Source organism: Notothenia rossii (assembly GCF_949606895.1).
Source record: "Notothenia rossii genome assembly, chromosome: 3".
NCBI lineage: Eukaryota > Metazoa > Chordata > Actinopteri > Perciformes > Nototheniidae > Notothenia > Notothenia rossii.
Genome location: NC_136901.1, coordinates 684,150 through 706,649, shown reverse-complemented (window position 1 = coordinate 706,649; position 22,500 = coordinate 684,150). Strand labels below are relative to the sequence as shown.

Genomic DNA, 22,500 nt, shown 5'->3' with positions numbered 1-22,500 from the left:
ATATGTTATATATCAATATGTTATATATCACTATGTTATATATCACTATGTTATATATCAATATGTTATATATCACTATGTTATATATCACTATGTTATATATCAATATGTTATATATCACTATGTTATATATCACTATGTTATATATCACTATGTTATATATCACTATGTTATATATCAATATGTTATATATCAATATGTTATATATCAATATGTTATATATCACTATGTTATATATCACTATGTTATATATCACTATGTTATATATCAATATGTTATATATCACTATGTTATATATCACTATGTTATATATCAATATGTTATATATCAATATGTTATATATCAATATGTTATATATCACTATGTTATATATCAATATGTTATATATCACTATGTTATATATCAATATGTTATATATCACTATGTTATATATCACTATGTTATATATCACTATGTTATATATCACTATGTTATATATCACTATGTTATATATCAATATGTTATATATCACTATGTTATATATCACTATGTTATATATCAATATGTTATATATCAATATGTTATATATCACTATGTTATATATCACTATGTTATATATCAATATGTTATATATCAATATGTTATATATCACTATGTTATATATCACTATGTTATATATCAATATGTTATATATCAATATGTTATATATCACTATGTTATATATCACTATGTTATATATCAATATGTTATATATCAATATGTTATATATCAATATGTTATATATCACTATGTTATATATCACTATGTTATATATCAATATGTTATATATCAATATGTTATATATCACTATGTTATATATCACTATGTTATATATCAATATGTTATATATCAATATGTTATATATCACTATGTTATATATCACTATGTTATATATCACTATGTTATATATCAATATGTTATATATCAATATGTTATATATCACTATGTTATATATCACTATGTTATATATCACTATGTTATATATCAATATGTTATATATCACTATGTTATATATCAATATGTTATATATCACTATGTTATATATCACTATGTTATATATCAATATGTTATATATCACTATGTTATATATCAATATGTTATATATCACTATGTTATATATCACTATGTTATATATCAATATGTTATATATCAATATGTTATATATCACTATGTTATATATCACTATGTTATATATCAATATGTTATATATCAATATGTTATATATCACTATGTTATATATCAATATGTTATAGATCAATATGTTATAGATCAATATGTTATATATCACTATGTTATATATCAATATGTTATATATCACTATGTTATATATCAATATGTTATATATCAATATGTTATAGATCAATATGTTATAGATCAATATGTTATATATCACTATGTTATATATCACTATGTTATATATCACTATGTTATATATCAATATGTTATATATCAATATGTTATATATCACTATGTTATATATCACTATGTTATATATCAATATGTTATAGATCAATATGTTATAGATCAATATGTTATATATCACTATGTTATATATCACTATGTTATATATCACTATGTTATATATCAATATGTTATATATCACTATGTTATATATCACTATGTTATATATCAATATGTTATATATCAATATGTTATATATCACTATGTTATATATCACTATGTTATATATCACTATGTTATATATCACTATGTTATATATCAATATGTTATATATCACTATGTTATATATCACTATGTTATATATCACTATGTTATATATCACTATGTTATATATCAATATGTTATATATCACTATGTTATATATCAATATGTTATATATCACTATGTTATATATCACTATGTTATAGATCAATATGTTATATATCAACATGTTATATATCACTATGTTATATATCACTATGTTATATATCACTATGTTATATATCACTATGTTATAGATCAATATGTTATATATCAATATGTTATATATCAATATGTTATATATCACTATGTTATATATCACTATGTTATATATCACTATGTTATATATCAATATGTTATATATCACTATGTTATATATCACTATGTTATATATCACTATGTTATATATCAATATGTTATATATCACTATGTTATATATCACTATGTTATATATCAATATGTTATATATCACTATGTTATATATCAATATGTTATATATCAATATGTTATATATCACTATGTTATATATCAATATGTTATATATCAATATGTTATATATCACTATGTTATATATCACTATGTTATATATCAATATGTTATATATCAATATGTTATATATCACTATGTTATATATCACTATGTTATATATCAATATGTTATATATCACTATGTTATATATCACTATGTTATATATCACTATGTTATATATCAATATGTTATATATCAATATGTTATATATCACTATGTTATATATCACTATGTTATATATCAATATGTTATATATCACTATCTTTATAGATCAATATGTTATATATCACTATGTTATATATCAATATGTTATATATCACTATGTTATATATCACTATGTTATATATCACTATGTTATATATCACTATGTTATATATCAATATGTTATATATCAATATGTTATATATCACTATGTTATATATCAATATGTTATATATCACTATGTTATATATCACTATGTTATATATCACTATGTTATATATCACTATGTTATATATCACTATGTTATATATCACTATGTTATATATCAATATGTTATATATCACTATGTTATATATCAATATGTTATATATCACTATGTTATATATCAATATGTTATATATCAATATGTTATATATCAATATCTTTATAGATCAATATGTTATAGATCAATATGTTATAGATCAATATGTTATATATCTCTGAAGAACCAGCACCTTACCGTGGTAGAGAGGTTTGTGTACCCTGATGAACCTGGGGGCTGTGTTGTCTGGAACCTTGTGTTCCTGGTAGGGTCTCCAATGGCAAATTGGTCTCAGGCAAGGGGCCAGACTAAGATTGGTTCACAAGACCTCATGAAAGACGACACACAAAGTGAGGATACCCGGCCCGGAGGAAGCTCGGGGTCCCCTTCTGGAGCCAGGCCCAGAAGGAGGACTTGTCGGCGAGCGTCTGGTGGCCGGGTTTGCCACGGAGCCCGGCCGGGCACAGCCCGAAAAGGCAACGTGGGCAACACCTCCGCTTCTCCGTCCCGCGGGCCCACCACCTACGGGAAACAGCAATGGGGTCGGGTGCGCTGCCAGAAGGGTGGCAGTGAAAGCAGAGGGTCTCGACGGACCAGACCCGGGCGACAGAAGCTGGCTTTGGGGACGTGGAACGTCACCTCTCTGGGGGGGAAGGAGTCGGAGCTTGTGCGGGAGGTGGAGCGTTACCAGTTGGATTTGGTTGAGCTCACCTCTACGCACAGCGTCGGCTCTGGAACCTAACTTCTGGATAGGGGTTGGACTCTATTCTTCTCCGGAGTTGCTCAAGGTGTGAGGCGCCGGTCGGGTGTGGGGATACTCACAAGCCCCCGGTTGGGTGCTTCGTTGTTGGAGTTTACCCCAGTGGACGAGAGGGTCGCCTCCCTACGCCTGCGGGTTATGGGGGGGAAAACTCTGACTGTTGTGTGTGCTTATGCACCAAACAGCAGTTCAGAGTATACAGCCTTCTTGGAGACCCTGGAAAGAGTCCTGTATGGGGCTCCTGAAGGGGACTCTTTAATCTTGCTGGGAGACTTCAACGCACATGTGGGCAATGATGGAGACACTTGGAGGGGAGTGATTGGGAGGAACGGCCCCCCTGATCTGAACCGGAGTGGTGGTTTGTTACTGGACTTCTGTGCTAGTCATTGATTGGCCATAAAAAAATACCATGTTCGAACATAAGGATGTTCATAAGTGTACGTGGTTCCAGAGCATCTTAGGCAGAAGGTCCATGATCGATTTCGTTATCGTATCATCGGACCTGAGGCCGTATGTTTTGGACACTCGGGTAAAGAGAGGGGCGGAGTTGTCAACTGATCACCATCTGGTGTTGAGTTGGGTCGAGTGGCGGGGAAGCCTCTGGATAGACCTGGTAAGCCCAAACGTGTAGTTCGGGTGAACTGGGAATGTCTGGAGGAGGCCCAAGTTCAGGAGGTCTTCAACTCACACCTCCGGCGGAGCTTTTCGGGCATTCCTGTGGAGGTTGGGGACATTGAACCAGAGTGGTCGGTGTTCAAAGCCTCTATTGCCGAAGCCGCGGCGGGGAGCTGTGGTCTCAAGGTCCTAGGTGCCTCAAGGGGCGGTAACCCTCGAACCTCCTGGTGGACACCGGTGGTCAGGGAAGCCGTCCGACTGAAGAAGGAGGCCTTCAGGGATTTGTTATCCTGGGGGACTCCCGAGGCAGTTGCAAGGTACTGACAGGCCCGAAGGGCAGCAGCCTCAGCCGTGGCCGAGGCAAAGCAGCGGGTGTGGGAGAAGTTCGGAGAAGACATGGAAAAGGACTTTCGGGCGGCACCAAAGTTGTTCTGGAAAACTGTCCAACACCTCAGGAGGGGGAAGCAGGGAACCATCCAAGCTGTGTACAGTAAGGATGGGACGTTGTTGACCTCAACTGATGGAGTGTTAGGGCGTTGGAAGGAGCACTTTGAGGAACTCCTGAACCCGACAACTCCGCCCTCTATGTTAGAGGCAGAGCTGGAGTATGACGGGGGATCGAGACCAATCTCCCGGGGGGAGGTCACTGAGGTCGGGGACCACGGCTCGGTGGCTTCACATGATATAGGGTCGACCCTACTTCATCACAGGCTACCTGTTTGATCCTGCGTAACAACCACATATGCTTGTCTGCAAAGAGGGAAATGCCTGGTCCCGCCCGGGTGTTTCTCTTTTGTGACAGTGTATTGAAACATCGGACCAAATGTTGCCATCACCAGCCCTGCGGAGGTGGGACCATTTAAGCAAGTGGTAACCCTATACCTCCCCCTGGTCCGTGTACCATGTATTGCAGCGCATTCTCCCCGACAGTCCGCCAGCAGACCTGGAGGCTCCTGCCGGGTGCTCCGTGCCGTGCTCCCCGACAGTCCGCCAGCAGACTTGGAGGCTTCTGCCGGGTGCTCCGTGCCGTGCTCAGGTTCCGGTGCTTGGCGGTCGGTTCCTCCAAACTGCGGGTTCGACTCTGCTGCTGGAGCGGACAAAGATATGTGTATTTGCCTGAAGGATGGAAATAAACAAAGAATGATATTTTACAGGACATGACGGATATGTGTTTTTTCCAGGCTTTTTGGAAATAAACCAAATGTGTTATTGCAGTGCATTATATAGCTCATTTTACCCATGTGATGTTGTGCAGTACATTACTGAGCTCATTTAACGATATGGTCTACCAGGCGAAGTGGGATGCTGCCATGTCCCAACTGGTCTCCGGAGGAATATAAGGAGAGTTGACAGGGGACTCTGCCCAGTGCTTATGAAACGAATGAGGGGTGTGTTAGAGGGGAAGGCTCTGGCTGTTTCTGAAGCCTCTGCTTCTACCTTCTCTCCCCACCCCGATACCAGCGCGTGCCTGCTGTAAAAGGCAGGTGCACGGGCTCTCACTGCCACTAACTCTGAGCCTGGCTCCCGAGCAGCACGTTCTCCCCGGCAGTCCGCCAGCAGATGAAAAACACCCACCTCTCCGCCTCTTCCGAGGGACGAGGGAACCGCGCGGGGGGGTCTGCTGGAGGCTCCTGCCGGGTGCTCCGTACTGCGTTTCACCGGGACCTGGCTTGAAAAACTCGGAACCCTGACTCCAGTGCGGTGTGGCGGTCTCGCCCTGGCCGTCCACCGTGCGCCTCCGGGTACCTGACTCCCCTGCCTCCTCTGGGGGCAGGTGCGAGGGGTTCAATTCCTCCTCCCCCCGCTGCGGCGAAAGCCGGAGCGGGATGGAGCACCCGGAGGTACTGTTATCCCCACATTTTCGTACCCAAAACTGTCTTGTGAGCTCGTGGCAGAACCATGAAACAAAAAACAATCATTGTATCGGACCCATCACCAGCCCCGCGTTGGTGCGGAGGTGGGACCAATTTAACCAGGTGGTAACCCAAGTCCTCCCCTTGGTCCGTGTTCCCTGCATTGAAGCATCGGACCTATGGTTGCAATCACCGGTTAGCTAACGCATATAAACGGAGAAACAGAAAACCATTTAAATAGAATTCATTGTGTGTGTTTTTGGAAGGATGTTGACCGAATGCCCGGTGTGCAGCCTCCGCTATCTGGCTTTGAATAAGCACCTTAAGCACAAACATGCAGTGCGGGACCTGGAGGAAAGAGGCATCATTCTTACAATGGCCAGTGGTAGAATAAATGTTCGGACCAACCCCTGTCCCATCACAGGGTGTTCGTATGCTGGGAAGAAACTACACCGTCATGTAACTCGTGACCACCCTGAGTTCTCCCGAGATGAGGCACATCAGGTCATGGCAAGGCTGAAGCATAGTGTGGCCCTGCAGTTGCTCCATGACCTCCGAGAGACTAATTCCATCATTGGAATGGCTACAGTATTGGATATAGACAATGAGGAGGAATACCCGGTGCACCCTCCACCCTTCTCCCCACATACCGAGTGTGACGAAGAGGACTGCATGCAGGTGAGGCTGGACAATGTGGCATTGAGGGCTCAGAAGGATGATCTCATTGATGAGGTGAAGACCCTGCGCTCCAGGCTAAAACAGGGACTAAAACCCAGGAAGCAGAGTGCCACTGCTGCTGTGCTTGAGGAAGACGAAGAATGTATACGATTTAAGGGCCTGGCAATCTCAAGTACCCCCGGCATGAACACAGTAGCCTCCGGCAGCAATGCCCCTCTCAAGACCCTGGTGAAGACTGTCATGCGGTCCGCAGAAGCCTCCGGTAGTGAGACCCCTCTCAAGGCCCCGGCCAAGTCTGTGATGCGGTCCCCAGAAGTGCCACTGTTGCCGGAGGTCCTTAGTCCGTCCTTTGGGGCTCTGTGAGGTGCCAAAGAGAGGTGCTTTTCCCGGTCTGTGTCCTGGAGGTGTGAAAAAAACGGTTTCAAACTGCTCTGGGTGTGCGCCATCCGTGGAGTCTCCCCGCCTCTCAGAGACTTATTGCTGGGTAAAAAAGCCATGTGCACCGCCCTGGTTCTCTGCACGTGTGTGTGCCTGTGAGTCTGAGGCCCTGACAGCACTCTGCTGAGGCCCTGACCGCAGCGACTCGGCTGTTTTTACCTGCTTGTCCATTTGGCTATCAGAATGTTAACAAAACGGAAAGATCCACAGTTTTCCCCCTAACAAATGATTTTTAATCGTAAACTTTGCATTTAAATGATTGATGTTATCATTAATATGGTTCCTTAACACAATGCACATAGTCTGGAGCTCACTGGGGTCCTGCATATGCTTTAATCAGGCTTGTCCATTTGGCTATTCAAATGTTAACGAAACGGACAGACTTCCGTGCACATCAGCAGCTGTCGGATTAAAACAGTTTAATGCGCTTTTAACACTCACGCAGCCAGGATTCCTGCTCCTTTCCTGGGTTACAAAGTGATGTGACGCAGCCTGTCCTCTGGGGCAGCCTCTCTGGCTACTGTCCACACGCAAGCATTCTTCCAGGTAATGTCTGAGAGTCATTTCAAATGGTTTCAAACTGATCTGGGTGTGTGCCATCCATGGAGTCTCCCGGCATTTCAGAGACCTATTGCTGGGTAAAAAAAGCCATGTGATCCAACCTGGATCTCTGCATGTGTGTGTGCCTGTGAGTCTCTGGCTAGTGTCCACATGCCCGCATTATGAGGCACTATTTTCGGATTCATTTTCACCACTTTTCCCTGGGTAAAATTAGGTCTGTCACTTTGGGAAGCACCACTCTCGGAAGTCTCTCGAGAGTGGACGTCCATTGCCTCTAAATAGGGTCGGAGAATCGGAGCAGCGGGAGCGGTACTGCAGTCGCTTTACCGCACCGTTGTGACGAAAAGGGAGCTGAGCCAGAAGGCAAAGCTCTCTGTCTACCGGGCCATTTTCATCCTACCCTCACCTATGGTCATGAAGGATGGGTCATGAACGAAAGAACGAGATCGCGGGTACAAGCGGCCGAGATGGGTTTTCTCCGCAGGGTGGCTGGTGTCTCCCTTAGGGATAAGGTGAGAAGTTCAGTCATCCGGGAGGGACTCGGAGTTGAACCGCTCCTCCTTCGCGTCGAAAGGAGCCAGTTGAGGTGGTTCGGGCACCTAGTTAGGATGCCACCTAGTTAGGATGCCACCTGGGCGCCTCCCTAGGGAGGTGGTCCAGGCACGTCCAGCTGGGAGGAGACCAAGGGGTAGACTTAGGACCAGGTGGAGGGTTTATATCTCTTCTCTGGCCTGGGAGCGCCTTGGGACCCCCCAGTCAGAGCTGGTTGATGAGAAAGGAACGTTTGGGGCTTTCTGCTGGAACTGATACCCCCGCGACCCGACCACGGAGAAGCAGGAGAAGATGGATGATTATATATCAATATGTTTATATATCAATGTTTATATATCGTACAGTTCAGAAGGCGTTTAAATACCTTGATCTGTCATTAGCTGTCATGATTTCATGTGACTAATAACCATGCACTAAGGAGAAGAACAAATTTGAAGTAATGTTTCCTAACGTAGCGTTAAGTAACGTAAAGTAACAACATGCAACGTAATATAAAGTAATGTGATGTAACGTAAAGTTACGTAAAATAACGTAACATAATGTTACCCAACTGCAAGTTTTGTAAGATACAATTACGTAATATATGTATATAATGTGTTTTTGTTCACAGATGATGCTGAACTCCCTCCATAAGTACGAGCCTCAGCTCCACATCGTGTGCGTCGGCTCTCTTCATCGTCTCGTCTCCAACGTTTCCTTCAGAGAGACGCAGTTCATCGCCGTCACCGCCTACCAGAACGAGGAGGTACTAGTACACACACTAATGTACTAATACTTTAACTATACACAGGTTATATTCATTGTGTGTGTGTGTGTGTGTGTGTGTGTGTGTGTGTGTGTGTGTGTGTGTGTGCGTGTGTGTGTGTGTGTGTGTGCGTGTGTGTGCGTGTGTGTGTGTGCAGATCACGGCTCTGAAGATCAAATATAACCCGTTCGCTAAAGCTTTCCTCGACGCCAAAGAGAGGTGGGTGCTACTAACGCAGTTTTGAATGTATTTATATTTCAGAAAGTCCTGGTGCTGTTGTGACGGCGTTTGTTTTCTCTACCTCAGGAACCCAGGGGGGCGGGGCTTAATGGAGACCCCGGAGAGTCGGGTTGGGATCCAGCCCTGTCAGTCAAACACCTTCATCACTCACACAATACTTCTCCTTTATACACTAAATATATACTGTAATACTAATGTGTGTGTGTGTGTGTGTGCGTGTGTGTGTGCGTGTGTGTGTGTGTGTGTGTGTGTGTGTGTGTCAGGCTGGTCTCTGTGCCCCCCCGCAGGAGGCGGAGCTTTCCCTTACGTGACATCACACCATCACCACGGTTACAAACACCACGGTTACCCCGGGAGACACACACCTTACCCCCCCGCCTACCTGCAGCACCGCACACACTCCTCAGGTACACCTGTGTGTGTGTGTGTGTGTGTGTGTGTGTGTGTGTGTGTGTGTATGTCTGTGCGTGTGTGTGTGTGTGTTTGTGAGTGTGTGTGTGCGTGTGCATGTGTGTGTTTGTGTGTGTGTGTATTAATATGATGTGTGTGTATTAATATGATAATGTAATAATATACCTGTGTGTCAGTGTGTTTGTCTGAAGGTGTTCAGGTGTTATCAGACGGATGGAGTAGCCCCGCCCCTCGTCCCTCTTCCACTTCCTGTCCCTCCTCCTCCACTTCCTGTCCCTCCTCCTCACAGCCCCCCCCTCACAGCTCCAGGTGAGGCACTGTATTCATTATATTAATTAATAAATCAAGAATTAATATGTAATAATAACTGTTTGTGTTCAGTCAGTTTCCCTGTCTGTGGGCGGTCGGATGCAATGAGCTAAGCCCCGCCCACTCTCCCTGCACTAATCTACACGGACCAATCAGCAGCGAGAGCCTCATGCAGCCGCCCAATCACACTCGAGTGGGTGGGGCCACCTGGCCTGCTGGTCCCGCCCACACCTTCTGAGGACGCGTGTAGTTCGTTGAATGGACGTGAAGCCTTCTTACTACATTTAAGTACAAAAAAAACTGCCATATATTAATATTATTTTCCACCTTTACTTAATTACATTTTTCACAACTTTCATATACACATTATATTTTAGAATTTTAACAATTTAAATGTTGTTTTAAATCACAAAAAATGTCCTCTCTACAGTGTGATATGTGAATGATGCATGTGTATTTATTAGGGATGTCAGTCGATTAAAATATTTAATCGCGATTAATCGCAAATTAATCGCACATTTTTTATCTGTTCGAAATGTTGGACAACATGGAGTGGACAAATATGCTTTATGCAAATTCTCATGAATATTAAACCTAACAACCTCTGAACATTAAAAATATCTGCTTCAATTCAACCTGGAACCTCTCTCATACAATACAATAATACAATACAAAGTGTGTGTGTGTGTGTGTGTGTGTGTGTGTGTGTGTGTGTGTGTGTGTGTGTGTGTGTGTGTGTGTGTGTGTTCATTTGTTTGTTTGTTTGTGTGTGTGGAGACACTGTGGTGGATCGTTGTATCTATGTGCAACTCAAGCTCAAGGCATATGCTCGAACGGGAGCTGCCTGGACGCTGCAATCATGTTGCGCGCACTATCCGTGCTGAGTGTGCTGACTGTTCTCACAATGTCCCCCTGTCTGGCTGCCTGCATGAAGTCAAGTGCTCGGCGTAGTTGTCGGCGAAATTTCGCTCCTCTGTTTTCATTGAAACAGCTCCTTATATCCGTTAGCGCAGCTAGCTAGCACCAGATGCTAACAACAACAATAAACGTAAGGTGTGCCCGTTCTCTCTCTCGCTCGCTCGGGCCACACATACACACACCCTCCCGGTCCTCCCGATGGCCAGTCGGTGCCTGATGGTGAGCGTGGAAGTGTGGTCTGCCGCAAGCGGACGGCAGGAGCGGGGCTGTCAGCATCAGCTTGTAGATGGTATTTTAAACTCGATGCGCTCTGAAACTACGGGGCGGCCGAGGACAAAAAATGCACATGCGTTAATCGCGTTAAAATAATTAGTGGGGTTAATCTTTGTTTGCGTTAACTTGACAGCCCTAGTATTTATATATATTATCATTCCCCACAGTATCTGAGTATTATTAAATACATGTCAATATTACCGGTTTATTCACCAGGTAATGTTCACAGACAGGTTGTTGGTGTAGTGGCGCCCCCTGGTGGTTCACAGTACAGACAGGTTGTTGGTGCAGTGGCGCCCCCTGGTGGTTCACAGTACAGACAGGTTGTTGGTGTAGTGGCGCCCCCTGGTGGTTCACAGTACAGACAGGTTGTTGGTGTAGTGGCGTCCTCTGGTGGTTCACAGTACAGACAGGTTGTTGGTGTAGTGGCGTCCTCTGGTGGTTCACAGTACAGACAGGTTGTTGGTGTAGTGGCGTCCTCTGGTGGTTCACAGTACAGACAGGTTGTTGGTGTAGTGGCGTCCTCTGGTGGTTCACAGTACAGACAGGTTGTTGGTTTAAGGCGCCCCCTGGTGGTTCACAGTACAGACAGGTTGTTGGTGGAGTGGCGCCCCCTGGTGGTTCACAGTACAGACAGGTTGTTGGTGTAGTGGTGCCCCCTGGTGGTTCACAGTACAGACAGGTTTTTGGTGTAGTGGCGCCCCCTGGTGGTTCACAGTACAGACAGGTTGTTGGTGTAGTGGCGCCCCCTGGTGGTTCACAGTACAGACAGGTTGTTGGTGTATTAGCGCCCCCTGGTGGTTCACAGTACAGACAGGTTGTTGGTGTATTAGCGCCCCCTGGTGGTTCACAGTACAGACAGGTTGTTGGTGTAGTTGCGCCCCCTGGTGGTTCACAGTACAGACAGGTTGTTGGTGTATTAGCGCCCCCTGGTGGTTCACAGTACAGACAGGTTGTTGGTGTAGTGGCGCCCCCTAGTGGTTCACAGTGCTGACAGGTTATTGGTGTAGTGGCGCCCCCTGGTGGTTCACAGTACAGACAGGTTGTTGGTTTAGTGGCGCCCCCTGGTTGTTCACAGTACAGACAGGTTGTTGGTGTAGTGGCGCCCCCTGGTGGTTCACAGTGCAGACAGGTTGTTGGTGTAGTGGCGCCCCCTGGTGGTTCACAGTACAGACAGGTTGTTGGTGTAGTGGCGCCCCCTGGTGGTTCACAGTACAGACAGGTTGTTGGTGTAGTGGCGCTCCCTGGTGGTTCACAGTACAGACAGGTTGTTGGTGTAGTGGCGCTCCCTGGTGGTTCACAGTACAGACAGGTTGTTGGTGTAGTGGCGCCCCCTGGTGGTTCACAGTACAGACAGGTTGTTGGTGTAGTGGCGCTCCCTGGTGGTTCACAGTACAGACAGGTTGTTGGTGTAGTGGCGCTCCCTGGTGGTTCACAGTACAGACAGGTTGTTGGTGTAGTGGCGCTCCCTGGTGGTTCACAGTACAGACAGGTTGTTGGTGTAGTGGCGCCCCCTGGTGGTTCACAGTACAGACAGGTTGTTGGTGTAGTGGCGCTCCCTGGTGGTTCACAGTACAGACAGGTTGTTGGTGTAGTGGCGCTCCCTGGTGGTTCACAGTACAGACAGGTTGTTGGTGTAGTGGCGCTCCCTGGTGGTTCACAGTACAGACAGGTTGTTGGTGTAGTGGCGCTCCCTGGTGGTTCACAGTACAGACAGGTTGTTGGTGTAGTGGCGCCCCCTGATGGTTCACAGTGCAGACAGGTTGTTGGTGTAGTGGCGCCCCCTGGTGGTTCACAGTACAGACAGGTTGTTGGTGTAGTGGCGCCCCCTGGTGGTTCACAGTACAGACAGGTTGTTGGTGCAGTGGCGCTCCCTGGTGGTTCACAGTACAGACAGGTTGTTGGTGTAGTGGCGCCCCCTGGTGGTTCACAGTACAGACAGGTTGTTGGTGTAGTGGTGCCCCCTGGTGGTTCACAGTACAGACAGGTTGTTGGTGTAGTGTTCCGCCCCCTGGTGGTTCACAGTACAGACAGGTTGTTGGTGTAGTGGCGCCCCCTGGTGGTTCACATGTCTGTTCCTCTACTTTACACATATAACTATAACTAAATATACTACAGGTTATTATGGGATGTCTCTGTTTCTGATGTTATGCTTCTTTACAGCCAGGACCTTCATGGGTCAAATCAATGGGATAATAAGTAAAAATGCACCTTTTAAATCAAAATGATATGTATTTTAATGTAAGAGAGATGTCATGGTTTGTATCTTGTGTATATGTCAACACGTGTTGTGTTTGTTTTGTGACTAAATGATTAAATAAAGGAAGAAATTAAAATGTATTCAATGTTTTATGTCTTTTTTAAGAAACTAAAGTATATGCAAAGACATTAAAATGTAATGTAACATATATTATCTCCATTTCTGTTCTTTAAATGTAATAATTACTTACGTTATTTACGTTTTTAACCCATACACAACATGGGTCAAAAGTGACCCGAGTGAGTTTTAATTGCAAATATCTTTGCAACTAAATACTTTAACAATTCAAAATAGCAGGTATTCCTCAAGTGACTTGTTTATGATCATCATAACTTCTTACTTTCATTTTTCCTTTCTTCATTTTTGAATTTAAATCATTTTTGTATCATTTAATCATACTACCCTTCTAAGCGACAACATGGGTTAGAAGGACCCGTATTGACCTACAATGAGTGTTTCTTAGCTATATTTTTGAAAATCTATTTATTTAATCATTTAATATTCCAAGCATTCATTTACTATCTTTTCATTTCCTTTCAAACCTTTATTTATCCAGGTGTATCCCATTGAGATCATTGATCTCTTTTTCAAGGGAGACCTGCTCAAGTAGGTTCCACATGAAACATAAAAACATAAACAGAACAACAAAAGGACATCATACAGCATCATTACAGGGATTACAATTTACAATAACTCTCCACATGAGCAGGTACCAACAGCTTCTGATTGAGTAGCATCTAACCGAGCTTTAAAAACATGTAGTGGCACCAGATTGCTCAGTTTCCAATTCAATTGAAGACTATTCCAAGACAGTGGAGCTGCGCATCGAAAAACGGATTTCCCTAAGACAGTCCTAGCAGTTTGCACATTTAATAAAACCACAGCATTCGATCTCAGGCAGTAGCCACTTACAATTCACCGTGAGATCAGGGAGCAGATGTAAGATGGAAGTTTCCCTAACATGGCTTTGTGTATGAACGTGTACCAGTGACTGAGCCTCCGTACAGTTAGTGAAGGCAAGCCAGCCCTTGCATACAGGGTACAGTGATGGGTTAAAGCTTTACAGTTTGTCACAAATCTCAGTGCGCTGTGATACGCAGCATCTAACTTGTTCAGGTAGTTGGCAGGTGCATTCATATAGATCAGATCACCATAGTCCAGCACAGGTCAAAAGGTCACAGAGCCTTTTCCTGGCCTCAAGCGAGAAACAGGACTTGTTCCTGTAGAAGAAACCTAGCCTAACCCTCAGCTTTTTAAGCAGGTTAATGACATGACGTTTAAAAGTGAGACGATCATCCAGCCAGATACCAAGGTATTTGTAACAGGTAACCACTTCAAGTTTTGTTCCTTGCGTAGTTACAATATCTAAAACAGGCTCTGGAGTCTTTTTAGCTTTTGAAAAGAGCATTACCTTGGTTTGATCAACATTTAAAAGAAGCTTTAGTTCAGAGAGCTGAGTCTGAATAATGTTAAAAATGTTACATATTGATCACCACACATCATTATTTCCATTCTACATTTCTTATTTTAGGGAAAATAAAACAGTTTTTGTATTTCTGCATCAGGTTTGCATACATGGGTCAAAAATGACCCAAGAATGCAATGTGTGATAAATGAAAAAAAGACATACTATAATAATATTTTGTTATAAATAATTATTTTAGTAGTGATTTCGTTAGGAACATGTTTACCGTTAGGAACATGTTAGCCGTTAGGAACATGTTAACCGTTAGGAACATGTTAACCGTTAGGAACATGTTTGCCGTTAGGAACATGTTTACCGTTAGGAACATGTTAGCCGTTAGGAACATGTTAACCGTTAGGAACATGTTTACCGTTAGGAACATGTTAGCCGTTAGGAACATGTTTACCGTTAGGAACATGTTAGCCGTTAGGAACGTGTTAACCGTTAGGAACATGTTAGCCGTTTGGAACATGTTTGTAACATGTTAGCCGTTAGGAACATGTTAAAACATGTTAACCGTTAGGAACATGTTAGCCGTTAGGAACATGTTAACCGTTAGGAACATGTTAGCCGTTAGGAACATGTTTACCGTTAGGAACATGTTAGCCGCTAGGAACATGTTTACCGTTAGGAACATGTTTGCCGTTAGGAACATGTTAGCCGTTAGGAACATGTTTACCGTTAGGAACATGTTAGCCGGTATGAACATGTTAGCCGTTAGGAACATGTTAAAACATGTTAACCGTTAGGAACATGTTAGCCGTTAGGAACATGTTAACCGTTAGGAACATGTTAGCCGTTAGGAACATGTTTACCGTTAGGAACATGTTAGCCGTTAGGAACATGTTAGCTGTTAGGAACATATTTACCGTTAGGAACATGTTTGCCGTTAGGTACATGTTTACCGTTAGGAACATGTTAGCCGGTAGGAACATGTTAGCCGTTAGGAACATGTTAAAACATGTTAACCGTTAGGAACATGTTAGCCGTTAGGAACATGTTTGCCGTTAGGTACATGTTTACCGTTAGGAACATGTTAGCCGGTAGGAACATGTTAGCCGTTAGGAACATGTTAAAACATCTTAACCGTTAGGAACATGTTAGCCGTTAGGAACATGTTAACCGTTAGGAACATGTTAGCCGTTAGGAACATGTTAACCGTTAGGAACATGTTAGCCGTTAGGAACATGTTAAAACATGTTAACCGTTAGGAACATGTTAGCCGTTAGGAACATGTTTGCCGTTAGGTACATGTTTACCGTTAGGAACATGTTAGCCGGTAGGAACATGTTAGCCGTTAGGAACATGTTAAAACATCTTAACCGTTAGGAACATGTTAGCCGTTAGGAACATGTTTACCGTTAGGAACATGTTAGCCGTTAGGAACATGTTAACCGTTAGGAACATGTTAGCCGTTAGGAACATGTTTACCGTTAGGAACATGTTAGCCGTTAGGAACATGTTAACCGCTAGGAACATGTTAGCCGTTAGGAACATGTTTGCCGTTAGGAACATGTTAGCCGTTAGGAACATGTTTACCGTTAGGAACATGTTAGCCGTTAGGAACATGTTTACCGTTAGGAACATGTTAGCCGGTTGGAACATGTTTGCCGTTAGGAACATGTTAGCCGTTAGGAACATGTTTACCGTTAGGAACATGTTAGCCGGTAGGAACATGTTAGCCGTTAGGAACATGTTTACCGTTAGGAACATGTTTGCCGTTAGGAACATGTTAGCCGTTAGGAACTTGTTAAAACATCTTAACCGTTAGGAACATGTTAGCCGTTAGGAACATGTTAACCGTTAGGAACATGTTTACCGTTAGGAACATGTTAGCCGTTAGGAACATGTTAACCGTTAGGAACATGTTAGCCGTTAGGAACATGTTTACCGTTAGGAACATGTTAGCCGTTAGGAACATGTTAACCGTTAGGAACATGTTAGCTGTTTGGAACATGTTTGCCGTTAGGAACATGTTAGCCGTTAGGAACATGTTTGCCGTTAGGAACATGTTAGCCGTTAGGAACATGTTAACCGTTAGGAACATGTTTACCGTTAGGAACATGTTAGCCGTTAGGAACATGTTTGCCGTTAGGAACATGTTTACCGTTAGGAACATGTTAGCCATTAGGAACATGTTTACCGTTAGGAACATGTTAGCCGTTAGGAACATGTTTACCGTTAGGAACATGTTAGCCGTTAGGAACATGTTTACCGTTAGGAACATGTTAGCCGTTAGGAACATGTTTACCGTTAGGAACAGGTTAGCCGGTAGGAACATGTTAGCCGGTTGGAACATGTTTGCCGTTAGGAACATGTTAGCCGTTAGGAACATGTTTACCGTTAGGAACATGTTAGCCGGTAGGAACATGTTAGCCGTTAGGAACATGTTTACCGTTAGGAACATGTTTGCCGTTAGGAACATGTTAGCCGTTAGGAACATGTTAAAACATCTTAACCGTTAGGAACATGTTAGCCGTTAGGAACATGTTAACCGTTAGGAACATGTTAGCCGTTAGGAACATGTTTACCGTTAGGAACATGTTAGCCGTTAGGAACATGTTAACCGTTAGGAACATGTTAGCCGTTAGGAACATGTTTACCGTTAGGAACATGTTAGCCGTTAGGAACATGTTAACCGTTAGGAACATGTTAGCTGTTTGGAACATGTTTGCCGTTAGGAACATGTTAGCCGTTAGGAACATGTTAACCGTTAGGAACATGTTTGCCGTTAGGAACATGTTAACCGTTAGGAACATGTTTGCCGTTAGGAACATGTTAGCCGTTAGGAACATGTTTGCCGTTAGGAACATGTTTACCGTTAGGAACATGTTAGCCATTAGGAACATGTTTACCGTTAGGAACATGTTTACCGTTAGGAACATGTTAGCCATTAGGAACATGTTTACCGTTAGGAACATGTTTACCGTTAGGAACATGTTAGCCGTTAGGAACATGTTTACCGTTAGGAACATGTTAGCCATTAGGAACATGTTTACCGTTAGGAACATGTTTACCGTTAGGAACATGTTTACCGTTAGGAACATGTTTACCGTTAGGAACATGTTTACCGTTAGGAACATGTTAGCCATTAGGAACATGTTTACCGTTAGGAACATGTTTACCGTTAGGAACATGTTAGCCATTAGGAACATGTTTACCGTTAGGAACATGTCTGCCGTTAGGAACATGTTTACCGTTAGGAACATGTTAACCGTTAGAACATGTTAACCGTTAGAACATGTTAACCGTTAGGAACATGTTTGCCGTTAGGAACATGTTTACCGTTAGGAACATGTTAGCCATTAGGAACATGTTTACCGTTAGGAACATGTCTGCCGTTAGGAACATGTTTACCGTTAGGAACATGTTAACCGTTAGAACATGTTAACCGTTAGAACATGTTAACCGTTAGGAACATGTTAACCGTTAGAACATGTTAACCGTTAGGAACATGTTTGCCGTTAGAACATGTTAACCGTTAGAACATGTTAACCGTTAGGAACATGTTAACCGTTAGGAACATGTTTGCCGTTAGGATCATGTTTACCGTTAGGAACATGTTAGCCGTTAGGAACATATTAGCCGTTAGGAACATGTTAGCCGTTTGGAACATGTTTGCCGTTAGGTACATGTTTACCGTTAGGAACATGTTAGCCGTTAGGAACATATTAGCCGTTAGGAACATGTTAGCCGTTAGGATCATGTTTACCGTTAGGAACATGTTAGCCGGTAGGAACATGTTAGCCGTTAGGAATATGTTAGCCGTTAGGAACATGTTAAAACATGTTAACCGTTAGGAACATGTTAACCGTTAGGAACATGTTTGCCGTTAGGAACATGTTACCCGTTAGGAACATGTTTGCCGTTAGGAACATGTTAACCGTTAGAACATGTTAACCGTTAGAACATGTTAACCGTTAGGAACATGTTTGCCGTTAGGAACATGTTAACCGTTAGGAACATGTTTGCCGTTAGGAACATGTTAACCGTTAGGAACATGTTTGCCGTTAGGAACATGTTAGCCGTTAGGAACATGTTTGCCGTTAGAACATGTTAACCGTTAGGAACATGTTTGCCGTTAGGAACATGTTAGCCGTTAGGAACATGTTAGCCGTTAGGAACATGTTTACCGTTAGGAACATGTTAACATTTAGGAACATGTTTGCCGTTAGGAACATGTTAGCCGTTAGGAACATGATTGCCGTTAGGAACATGTTAACCGTTAGGAACATGTTAGCCGTTAGGAACATGTTAGCCGTTAGGAACATGTTAGCCATTAGGAACATGTTAGCCATTAGGAACATGTTAGCCGTTAGGAACATGTTAGCCGTTAGGAACATGTTAGCCGTTAGGAACATGTTAGCCATTAGGAACATGTTAGCCGTTAGGAACATGTTAGCCATTAGGAACATGTTAGCCATTAGGAACATGTTAACCGTTAGGAACATGATTGCCGTTAGGAACATGTTAACCGTTAGGAACATGTTAGCCGTTAGGAACATGTTAGCCGTTAGGAACATGTTAGCCGTTAGGAACATGTTAACCGTTAGGAACATGATTGCCGTTAGGAACATGTTAACCGTTAGGAACATGTTAGCCGTTAGGAACATGTTTGCCGTTAGGAACATGATTGCCGTTAGGAACATGTTAACCGTTAGGAACATGTTAGCCGTTAGGAACATGTTAGCCGTTAGGAACAGGTTAGCCGTTAGGAACATGTTAGCCGTTAGGAACATGTTAACCGTTAGGAACATGTTTGCCGTTAGGAACATGTTAGCCGTTAGGAACATGTTAGCCGTTAGGAACATGTTAACCGTTAGGAACATGTTAGCCGTTAGGAACATGTTAGCCGTTAGGAACATGTTAGCCGTTAGGAACATGTTAACCGTTAGGAACATGATTGCCGTTAGGAACATGTTAACCGTTAGGAACATGTTAACCGTTAGGAACATGTTAGCCGTTAGGAACAGGTTAGCCGTTAGGAACATGTTTGCCGTTAGGAACATGTTAGCCGTTAGGAACATGTTAGCCGTTAGGAACATGTTAACCGTTAGGAACATGTTAGCCGTTCGGAACATGTTTGCCATTAGGAACATGTTAGCCGTTAGGAACAGGTTAGCCGTTAGGAACATGTTTGCCGCTAGGAACATGTTTACCGTGGACCACTTGTCACATCTCAACAGGCTGCTTCTGCACGACTGATTAATCTAAGTCTTATTTCACACTTCTTTTACCCAAGGAGATATTTGATATCCCGTGAAAGATAACTGTACATAATGTGTGAACATTACCTGATGAGACCTGATGAGACCTGATGAGACCTGAAGACCTGAAGAGACCTGATGAGACCTGATGAGACCTGATGAGACCTGATGAGACCTGATGAGACCTGAGAGACCTGATGAGACCATAAGAGACCTGATGAGACTTGAAGACCTTATGAGACCTGATGAGACCATAAGAGACCTGATGAGACCTGATGAGACCTGATGAGACCTGATGAGACCTGAAGACCTGAAGAGACCTGATGAGACCTGATGAGACCTGATGAGACCTGATGAGACCATAAGAGACCTGATGAGACCTGATGAGACCTGATGAGACCATAAGAGACCTGATGAGACCATAAGAGACCTGATGAGACCTGAAGACCTTATGAGACCTGAAGAGACCTGATGAGACCTAATGAGATCTGAAGATCTTATGAGACCTGAAGAGACCTAATGAGATCTGACGAGACCTGACGAGACCTGATGAGACCTGATGAGACCTGAAGATCTTATGAGACCTGAAGAGACCTAATGAGATCTGACGAGACCTGACGAGACCTGATGAGACCTGATGAGACGGGGAGCGGAACAGTTTTTCGACCGCAAATTGAAAAAAGAAATTAGTGTTGCAAATTGGACTGCAAAGTATAATTTATGTAAGAAAGTGTATCGCAAAAATATTTATTTAGATTTGTTATTTCCTAAAATAAGATATTAAATTAATACTTAGAATATTAAATGATTAAATAAATTGATTTCCAAAGATATGGCTAAGAAACACTTTAGAAATAACATTTTGGGTCAACACGGGTCCTTTTTGACCCAAGCTATCGCCTGTCGCATAGCTTGTGCATCAAAGGGTTCATTTATGGTCATATTTAAAATCTGTTTAACGAATCTTTTATTTTCCTAAACGCATGCTCTTATTCTGAAATCCTCCCGGAAGCAGACCTTCACAGACCCGGATGTTGTTCTGAGTCATGGTTAGCATCTCACCGTAAATTGGCTGAAAACTCATATTTTCTGGGCCAGAACTTGCGTTAAAAGGTACGTAATAACATGTGTTAAGTCTTTGTAAGTCACACGGATGCTAGGTCTCAGTTTGACGCCTGGGGGAGGAGACTAAAGTGCACTTTGTTACCCATAAAGAGGAGGAATGGCGCGTTAGCATCGAAGCTCACATGCTGTGAGTTTCAAATAAAACGAATTTAATAAAAACTGCGTTTATTTTTACCTTTAAATGTTGTTTTATAAAATAAATACACCTGAATGTAGCCTGTAGTTATATATATATATATATCTGTATTTAATCAAGAACAGATATGACCACCATAGTTATACAAAAGACATACAAACTGATTAAAAGGATATAAAATAAATGCATTTAATGTTAAATATTTAGCAAATTAAACTTTATATTTATTTACAGTTTAAATTTAATATAATATTTAATATCTATTATTATTTAATGTACTTGTTAATTGAATGTATATTGTATTAAAGATACAGATGAATTGGTTATTTTATATAATTATGAAGTAGTTTTTGTTCTTCTTCTTGAATTGAAATGACTTGAGATTAAAATATATAAATGTAATGATTGTAATCTTTCTGTGTGTTCAGGTCATGGCTAACAGCACCATCAACCAGTACCTGCAGCAGGTAACACCCCCCCCCTCACATTACATAATCAATTAAATAATTAATCAATCAGCCGTCTGTGACTGTTCTTCTTCGTTGGTGCCCCTCAGGTGTACGAGGCGATCGACGGTCGAGACGGATCGTTCTGCTCCGAGCTGCTGTCGTTCAAACACCCTCATGTTGCTAACCCTCGCCTACAGGTACACACACACACACACACACACACACACACACACACACACACACACACACACACACACACACACACACACACACACACACACACACACACACACAATGTGTTCATTTCATTGATATATATAAAAAAAAAAAAAAGATTTTAATATATATTAACCCCTTTTATTTTATATTTTAATTCTTAATCTTATTCAGTATTTTAATATATTTTTTTCCCTCAGTTATTTTATATTTTGTGTGTGTGTGTGTGTCAGTTGGCGAGTCCAGAGGAGAAGTGCCAGCAGCTTCTGGAGCCGCCGTACGACGAGATGGTTGCCGCTCACCTCAGGTTGTTATTGTTATTATTGTTTACACATATCGCCAAACTAGTTTAATTAACGATGAGATTAACTGTGTTCCAGATGCACCTACGCCGTCTCCAACCACGACTTCGTGGAGGCGTACAAGTTCCAGACGCTCGTCGTTCAATATCCTTCATCCAGACGCACGCACGCACACACACACACACACACACACACACACACACACACACACACACACACACACACACACACACACACA

The 22,500-nt window shown here is 42.4% G+C and overlaps 2 protein-coding genes across 2 annotated transcripts in view; both read left to right on the top strand.

Moving 5' to 3' along the window:
• The window catches only part of LOC307034584 (T-box transcription factor TBX19-like), a gene marked incomplete at its 5' end in the record, with an annotated part of 16,244 nt that extends 5,698 nt beyond the window's left edge, over positions 1–10,546 (top strand). The window contains 6 exons of the mRNA XM_079673416.1: positions 8,817–8,951; positions 9,109–9,170; positions 9,258–9,316; positions 9,455–9,598; positions 9,779–9,911; positions 9,984–10,546. Coding sequence (XP_079529542.1) covers positions 8,817–8,951; positions 9,109–9,170; positions 9,258–9,316; positions 9,455–9,598; positions 9,779–9,911; positions 9,984–10,149 — 699 coding nt within the window. The 3' untranslated portion in view covers positions 10,150–10,546. The remainder of the gene's footprint in view (positions 1–8,816; positions 8,952–9,108; positions 9,171–9,257; positions 9,317–9,454; positions 9,599–9,778; positions 9,912–9,983) is intronic.
• Positions 10,547–21,027: 10,481 nt separating this feature from the next.
• The window catches only part of pcid2 (PCI domain containing 2), a 10,419-nt gene continuing 8,946 nt past the window's right edge, over positions 21,028–22,500 (top strand). The window contains 5 exon segments of the mRNA XM_079672791.1: positions 21,028–21,147; positions 21,724–21,762; positions 21,852–21,941; positions 22,194–22,267; positions 22,341–22,406. Of these exon segments, the coding sequence (XP_079528917.1) occupies positions 21,727–21,762; positions 21,852–21,941; positions 22,194–22,267; positions 22,341–22,406 (266 nt within the window). The 5' untranslated portion in view covers positions 21,028–21,147; positions 21,724–21,726.